The 9,062-nt window shown below is 40.8% G+C and overlaps 1 protein-coding gene across 1 annotated transcript in view; it reads left to right on the top strand.

The window, feature by feature from the left end:
* Positions 1-1,087: 1,087 nt before the first annotated feature.
* Positions 1,088-9,062, top strand: part of ARHGAP28 (Rho GTPase activating protein 28) — a 154,407-nt gene continuing 146,432 nt past the window's right edge. Inside the window, exon 1 of the mRNA XM_082641422.1 lies at positions 1,088-1,365. Within this exon, the coding sequence (XP_082497548.1) occupies positions 1,190-1,365 (176 nt within the window). The 5' untranslated portion in view covers positions 1,088-1,189. The remainder of the gene's footprint in view (positions 1,366-9,062) is intronic.

The raw sequence follows: 9,062 nt of genomic DNA, 5'->3' as shown, positions 1-9,062 counted from the left end.
GGAATCAACATTTCTTGAGAGCTAGCATGTACTTGATGCTTTTGACCCCACGAGAAGAATATTATTCTCCCCGTTTCACAGATACAGAAACAGATTCTGAGATGTTAATAGCAGGATCCAGGTCACCCCTCAGTGAGGGGTGAACTCAGTTCTCCTTCCAGTCCGCCTGCTCCCAGCGGAGCGCAAGAGGCAGAAGGTAGAATGCCTCGTCGGGGTGGGCCTCTATGTAGCATTCTACTGCTTCTCTTTTTCACTGGCTAAAAGAATGTTCTTTCCATATGTGCTGTTAGTCTGATGGAGGTAAAGACGTACTTCAGACCCCAGATTTCTGACTATGCCCCCTTTTATCCACCTCCCTGCCAGACCCCAGACCCTCCCTCAGTAAAGCCCTCTGGGAATAACAGGCTCTCTTCCCAGAGCGATCTAGTCTAATTTTCAGGCCAGCTGAAAGCAGGATGTGAATTTGAGCGGCATGGGGAGGAAGAAAGGGCTGTGGGAGTGAGGTAAGAGCCTGAAGGTTGCGGCACCAAGGGTGAGGGAGGGACGTGTCCTGCTTGTCGTAAGAGGGCATTACCTGCCCGCAAGGAAATCACGTTGACTGGAACTGGACTAAGTAAGCAGCAACGTGACTCGGTTCTTCAGTTTTTGATGTGGAGGCTTTCAGTGAGACAGCGTCGCCTCTTCTTCCTTTCCTCGCCAGCCCGCGCACGTTGGAGCCGGCCCCTCTGCTTCTCAGCCGGGGCTCCCCAGGCGCCCTTTCTTCCTCTGACTTCGGGCTGCCCAGCAGGAAATGTTCCTAGCCACGGGACAAGCCTCCCGTTTGAAGGGGTGGGGCTGGGGGTTGAGAAAAGGAACAGGAAAAGAAACAAAGCAAGCAAAACTTTACTAGAGCAGCCAGCCCGAGCCCCTAAGCATCGCGGCGGGTTTCCAGTTTCCTAGACGCAGGGATCCCACACCCCACTTCCCCAGTCCCCGGCCGCCTGCACCCCGACGCCCCGCCTCGCCCTCCCCGCCCCACCCCACCCCAGGGGGGCTGGTGGGCGTGTATTTGAATCCGGGCTAATCGGCGGCCGGCGGGCGGGGCGGCCTGCCCGCGCCCCTGACAGCCCAGCGGCGGGAGGAGCCCCTCTGCCCTGGGAGCCGGACGGGCCGCGCCTCCCCGCCGGTGACCGGTCCGGTGCGCTGGCCCATGCTGGTCCCCGCCTTTGTTCTCGGGCCGGAGCGGAGACATGCGCGGCTGACGATGGAAGTAGAGGACTCGGGCGGCGTGGTGCTGACCGCCTACCACTCGTACGCGCGCCCCCAGCCGCCCAGCTCCGAGCCGCGCTGCGCGCCCCGGGCCGCCGCCAGCCACCCAGGCAGCAGGTACCCCACCGCGCCGAAGGGGCAGAGGTCTCCTGGGCTGGAGGGGTGGGGGGTTCGTATGCAGCTGGGTTTTCCGCGGGAGCGTAGGACCACCGTCGCTTGATTGTTGTTTCAAGTTTTGGTGGACTGGATGAGTGAGCCTCCCGTTCTTTGTATTTGTCCTTGATGGGAAGTCTCAGCCGGCAATGGCTAAAGACGGTGGCTAGGAGAGGTTAGCAGCGGAGTTGCATTCTTGGTACAACTTGCTGATAATAGGCACATGCCTGATGTCTGCCACATTCACCTATTGAACTATTGGAGATTAAAATGAAACAGCAGGGGAAAATGAAAAAAAAAGTAAAATATATTATCTTAAATTCTCAAACACCATCGAGAATTTATTTAGTAACTGCATTTCACAGGAGCTAAAGCGCAGCTGGAGAGAGTCTCCAAAAAGGAAATCTCAGTAGACTTTTAAAAACAATTTCATTTCTAGATTTTAAAAAACCTTCCAATCGTATACATACATTGGTGCCACTATTATTGCTAATGTTGACTCTGTCTATAAATGCAATTATAATTTTCCTTTGGATCAAAAGAGGTTTGAAGGCTTCTCACTATGTGCATTTTAGATTTAATATCTATGTTAGTTAATGTTAATCTATCAGTGATCGTCTATTTGATGCAAGATCAAGGCCAGTGAGACTATTAACTAAACGAAAATATTAGACCCTTAGGAAGTTTCCTTCTGTGGACAAAAATATTACACTGAGATGATTTGATACCTGACACATATTTAGGAGAAATATTATTTGTTTAAATGTGACTATCTGGAATGGATCCATTGACGAATGGTTTTCTTTACGAGTGGGGAGATTTGAGTAGTGTGCTTTTTGCATGTTTATTTTCAGTCATTTTTTTCTCATACTTTTATCTTTAGTTATGTGATAAAGATTGTTTCCTAATTTAATTGACTTGCAAGGCTTTCAACAGATTGTGACTTTATTTCAAGAAATATCCTCTTGGCTAGCATCCATGCGAAGAGCAAACTGCATTGGCATGAGATCTGTGTTGGGCTTGGCTAACAAAGAAAATATTGTTTCTTCCAAAAAGAGCAGCATGAATGAAATCTAATTTTTATATACAGACAATGAAAAAATAACATTTTTCTTCCAGTTTTAAGAGCTGTGCACATTATTTTAATGAAGGTACAAACTTGCGTTTGTCTTTAGAGTGTTTTCTTTTCTAAACATGATCCTTGACTGTAATTACTCCTATTACGAGTAACTAAATAGATATACGTGATTTGGTGAGAAGTGGGGGCCAGGTTTGTGCATTTTAGATGGTCCTGGTGTAGCTGTCCTGTCTATAGCTCCCTGCAGCTGTCTGGGAGCAAGAGCCAGATTGTGCCATTTGGGCAATCCGAAATTACATCCCTTTCCATAGCAAACTGGAGAAGTTCCATTAACTCAGCATGTGGTCTCGTGGAATAATAATATACAAGAGCACAAGAGTTGCCTCTCATAGTTAGTGTTTTACCATACAGTTGCCAATTAGATTTATGTTGCTCCAAGTTTGCATTTTTGGTGACTGCCCTGTACCCTCTGTATGGGAGCCTTCGTGCTACTCACCCTCCGATGCAGGAGATAGACGACCCCCGCCCCCTACAACTAAATTGTGAGAGAAGAGCTTAATTCCTTGGTTCTCAGTAACAGCGATCAAAAAGAGGTTTCTGTATTTACAGGAAGCCCGAGGACACTATCCATCATGCGTCTGGTAACAGAAGTAATCAGGCCTGAGTTATTAACCTTTGACTCACTAACTACTGATCAATACTCTCTTTCAAGCCAAGGAGCAAGATTGTATTGTTCCACTTATGAAGAGAGCACTCTCTCTGTCAAGAATACCCTTTCCTTTAAATCGCCTACATATGTGTAATGTATTTGTGGAGTAGTGACCACTATGGCACTAGGAAGCATGGGCCATTGTATCTGACTTTCTAAGTATCATCTTTCTTTAGCTCTGGGTAGCGTAGTTTCATTTCAAAGCAAGCCATCTCCTTATTTTCCAAGCCTATACTTCATCTAACTTTATGTGCTTTTGATTTTTTTTTTTTGGCCTCTTTTTTCCACTAAAATATAGTCTCTCTCTCTCTCTCTTTACTATTCTCTTTTCTTCACTATTGTATCCCAAGTGCCCAGAGTAGTGTCCGGCCACTGTAGTAGCGCAATAAATTAATGAATTCCTACCAAATGGCCAAGATAAAATGGAAGGATTTTTAACAGTATGTCAGCCTATTTGTACCTACTATGTGCCGGGAACACAAAAGGCATTAGTGATACAAAGAGAAATGAGATGAAGAGCCTGCCTTGAGAATGTAGCCCTTGACCTTTCAGACCAATAGGATTTTTAGAAAAAAGCTTGAAATAAGTGGCAACATTTCAAAATCAAGAGGCTTCAGATATAAATCTGGACGTCAGCTTCCCATTAAAAACAAACAAACAAACAAAAAAACCCAAAAAAACCCCCAAGGATCCAGCAACTGAGGCTTCCATGGGCTCCATTACACACCTGTCCCTGTTGCTCTTCAACACTGAAGCTGGGTGTCCACTGTAATTTCTTCTGGGGCCTGCCCATTTTATTTTATTAAAGTGAGTAGCCAGTATAAAGTGTACTTGCCAGTTACTCAGGCTTGGGGTCAGACTGCCAGACACTGTTCATCACCTACCCCATTTCCTACCATGTGACCTTGGGCAGCCTGCTAGCATCCGACACCAAGGAAGTGCCTGATAATTGTTAGCTGCATTATTACTGTTACCGCTTTTAATCACAGCTGTTGACGTAAAGAGGAGTAGAACATTTTTGGTACCTATCCCCCAAACTTACTCATGCAGGGAAGAGACTCAGGAGTACTAAGCATTTGTTGCGAGGAGGGAAAGCAATTCCTTATTTCACAAACATTCTATATTTACATTCTGTTGTAAGGATAAAAGAGAACGAAGGATTACAAATTCTCAGTTCTGTTGAAACAAATGGTTGGAATTATCTTTAGAATCATGTGATTTTTAGAGAAGCTAAGCTCCTAGACCCTTATTCAGAATCGAGAGTGAAAATGTTAACATATGTTCAAAATGATTTCACTGACAAAATGAAAGGTAGCTGAAGATGAAGCTAGATATCTTGTTTTTCAAAGATTTCCTAAGTTATATACAAATAACATATACAACATTTTTTAGTGGAGGTATAGTATAAAATGGCTATGAGTATTTCTGATGTTTATCTCAATATACCATAAACTTCCTGAAAGAGGACAAAAATAGAGGAGGAAAAGAGCCAACTGTTCCTGAAAAACAAATATAGAAGCTCCCCGAGGTTATCCTAGGAATCTAATTCTATAGCAATGTTAAAACTTTTGTCAAGGGCATATTGTTTCCTAATAGCATAACTGTTCATTATAATGGGAATGATTTGATTAAAATGGAATTAGTGATGAATAGAAAGTAAATATTTTGTTTGTGGAAAAGGCTGGAGTTGGCAACTTCTCCCCTCCTTTAAAAAATGTTTGGAACCATGGTCTCTATATTCTGCAGCCAGCAGAGGTGGGACCGAGCCATACCTGCCCTTGAACTCCAACCCTGTATGGCCTTCCCTCTCCAGTAAGTGGGTTTCTTTTTTTTAACCTTGGCAGTGTGCAGAGAAAGGGAGGTAACACCCCCCCATTCCTCTGCACCAGAGCTCAGTATTTCTACCATGTAAGCAGGGGTCTTGCTGGGGCTGGGGGAGCCAGACATGGCAATAAAAGTTTGTTGACCTGGGCTAAAAAAAAAATCCAGGAATGTACCACATATTTAGTGGTACATTCCTGGATTGAAATTAATTAATTAGAAGGACATTTATTTCAAGGCGCCAACTCTTGTTCAGTTAAGCATTAACGTAGGTCTGTGTGAGCTTACAAACATATACACAGGTACACCAAATTCTGGGGCATAGTAGGTATACTTTTCTAGAGGATTCAGAAAGAGTCATGGAAATAGGATTCTTGGGAGAGAATGAGGTATTTATAGGTCATTCTTTACGTGATAGCTGAAACCAGAGTTGGTGGCTCTGGTTTCTTTTTACAGTGGGGTCCCTGCTGATTGTAGGTGCCTCCATATGTAGAGCTGTTGGAAAACATCTGGCACATTTCCTTTGATCGTGTCATTTGGCTTAACATTTGGCCAGTTGCTCTGTCCATTTTTAACCTGCTCATTTCCCCCTGATCACTAATCCTTAATGTATCCGAAAAAATTCAGGGAACTTAGAGTGTTGTAGAATCATTTTCATGTGGATGAAAATGATAACTTTCCCTTAACTTTTTATTTTGGTGTAATTTTAGACTTCCGAAAATTTGCAGAAGTGGTGCAGTAAGTTCCCATGTAACCTTCTCCAGCTTCCCTAATCTTCCCTAAGATTAATATCTTGCAGAACTGTGTTCTATTATCAAAACCAAAAAATTAACACTGCTACAGTACTATTAACTAAACTATAGACTTTATTCTGATTTCACCAGTTTTTCCATTAGAATTGGAATTTTTCTGTTGTAGAATTGAATCCGGGATCCCACACTGGATTTAGGCATGACTCCCAAACCTCCTACAATCCATGACAGTCTGTTGTCTTTTGTGACTTGGCACTTTTGGAGTACCAGTTGGTTGTCTTGTAGGAAGTCCCTCAATTTGGATGGGTCTTATGTCTTCTCATGACTGGATTGAAGTTATGTGTTTTGGGTGAGGATTCCACAGAATGATGTCAGGCCTTTCTCAGTGCATCATTTGAGGGGTTCATGATGTCGCTGTCTCGCTAATACTGATGTTAGCTCTGAACACCTGGTTAAGGTGTTGTCTGCCAGGTTTCCCTACGTAATTAATAAATATCTTGGGAGAGATACGTTTTGACTGTGCTAACATCCTGTTTCTCCTCAAACTTTCCTCCTCTGATTTTCACGTCCATCTACGGATCTTGCCAGTAACATTTATTACAGTGATGTTCTAATAGTGATTTTCAGTTTTTCTCAGTCCTCCTACGTTTGACTTATTTTACATACTATAAAATCCACATTCAGTATTCTCTCTAATTTTATTATTTGTGGCTTTTTTTGCCTTTAAAAAGTCAACCAAATGTAATCTACTGTTTTTTTTCACAGTTTTGCCACAAAATACAATAAAATGGCTTAGTTTTATCTGGTCTGAGTTCATGAAACCTATAAAGATAAATTCCCTAATTTTCAAAATCTATGATTTTTTGAAAGCAAAATTTTGTTACAGGCTTAATAGAAAAAATAATCAGAAAGTTGTTAAATTAAATGCTGTGTTCAGAGAGTGTGGTTATTAGGTCCCACTTTGCCTGGCACTTGTTACTGAGGCTGTCCTTCTGTTTTCTTGGTACTATGCTTGCATCTGATGGGAAACATTTTCCCCTTATCAGTGTTCCAGAGATGTTACTTGAACATTTACAAATGTATCATAACTAAAGCAAACATTCTAATTTGCATATAATCAAAATTTCTTCTCACTCCATCCTAAAACCAAACTATTTCACTTTTGAAGTCATATCCGTTCTCTGTTTTCTCAATCTGTGGTCTCTAGATATCAGTTCTAGCAAAGATTAGAAGTAGAATGTTATATAGAAAAGCAAATGAAGGGAGTAAAATGTTCCTCAGGAGAAAATTTTGGAAATAAAGTTTATCCACTTAAACAGTAGATTTCATTTTGTTTTTAAGCCTCTTTGGATGAATATATGAAGTCAAATCTATCTTTAGTGCAGAAAAGAACCTTTTCTAAATGACTATCATCATTAAGTCAGTAAGAATTACAGTGCTGTAGTACAGGCACTGATTGAGATGTGGATGTTTTGCTTTAATAGTAAATAGCCTGAGAGTGGCATGGACATATATACACTACCAAATGTAAAAGAGCTAGCTAGTGGGAAGCAGCCACATAGCACAGGGAGATCAGCTCCGTGCTTTGTGACCACCTAGGGGGGTGGGATAGGGAGGGTGGGAGGGAGGGAGATGCAAGAGGGAGGAGATATGGGGATATATGTATATGTATAGCTGATTCACTTTGTTATACAGCAGAAACTAACACACCACTGTAAAGCAATTATATTCCAATAAAGATGTTAAAAAATAAATAGCCTATATTGGTGTATTGTTTTATTGATTATATAGTTTAAATATTATTTATTATCATTGTTGTTGTTTTCCTTCTTTTCAGGCAGACCTTAAAGCCTTTAGCAGTACTTTTGTTCTTCCTAATATTGCTATTTTTAACATGCTTTGTAATTTACTTTTGATTAGATAATCAAGCTTGTTGGAACTGTGTAAAGAAAATACTGCTCAAAGAACTAAAATGTATAATCTAACAAAAGATTTTGATAGCATTTATTTCAGTTTCCTTGATAATTTTTTGGTTTGCTTGTTTGCTTTCAGTTTCTTGCTATGTTCTGGTTACTTGAGTTAGTGAGTTTTGTATAATGTGTTGTTCTTTATAATGGGGAATTTCACGTATCCATTTCTTTGTGATTATTAGAGGACGTGCATCAAAATATTAATGTTGTGTCCAAAAGTGCCTAAGGTGGGAACTAAAGAAAGTAGTAGATTGTTTTACTGTATATCATCTTCCTAAATATCTGTGGTTTATGACACATTCTTTGAGTATCAAATGTGTTATATCAGTCTTCAACAAATGAATATTATAGGTAAAACTATCCATTTGATAGGCATTAAGTGCCAAGTAATTCCAAGTGTGGGAGGACGTATGCTAATATCAAGTTGAGAACCAGCTGTGGTGTCTCATGTTACTCTTAAAAACTAATTAAACCTATGCATTCCACTTCTGATCCCTTTGGTGAATAGATGATGACTGCACACAAACACACAATACCAAAGACAGGAAGGAGAAGGAGAAACTGGAAACCAAAGGCAGAGTAGTATGTAGTAGTTTTAAATTGTGAAACACTTGAGATATATTTGTACTATTTTAATAATTCTAAGTTGTGGTGCTGATTATCTTTTCATATAAGAGATAAATCTTTATTCCTATGTTAAATTTTGTGGTCAGCCACAAAATTTGCTTTTGTACATCTGTAATGTATAGGGACAAGAATTCCTTTGAAGTTTCCTGTTCAGTATTCATTTATGAAAATCAATTTAGAAAACACTGGACAGTGCCTTTGGCTTTATACAAAGGTCCATCAATGGATTTATATTTTTATAGAGCTGTAGAGAAACCTGACAGGTGTTTAGAAAAAATGTTAAATATACTAAAATGTCATTATAACTGATAATATGATATTTGATCTCTTTCCTCCCCACTTTTCCCTACCTTCATTACCATACTGAAAAATTCACATAGTAGCCAAAGTTAACAGGTCAGTGGTTGGGACTAAACCCATATTTAAGTGGCTGCGCTGTAAAGCGAAACACAAGAGGATAAATGTAGCTAAAGAAGTAAGGACTAGACCTCCTTTCTGAAGACTTCCTTCACAATAGTAGCCAGAAGGGTTTTTACCTACCATAACAATAATGATCCGTTGGTAATTCATCACGCACAGTCCTGTGGTGTCAATTCTTTAAAAAAAAAAAAAAAAGGTGCCAGCAAGGTGCTAGCTTTTATTGATAGCTTACTGAGCCTGACATGCACTATCTCATTTAATCCTCACCACAATCCAGTGACATG

The sequence above is a fragment of the Mesoplodon mirus genome (genome assembly GCF_964341445.2).
Source record: "Mesoplodon mirus genome assembly, chromosome: 13".
NCBI lineage: Eukaryota > Metazoa > Chordata > Mammalia > Artiodactyla > Ziphiidae > Mesoplodon > Mesoplodon mirus.
Note: the sequence above shows the minus strand (reverse complement) of the source record. Positions and strands in the feature narration are given on the sequence as shown.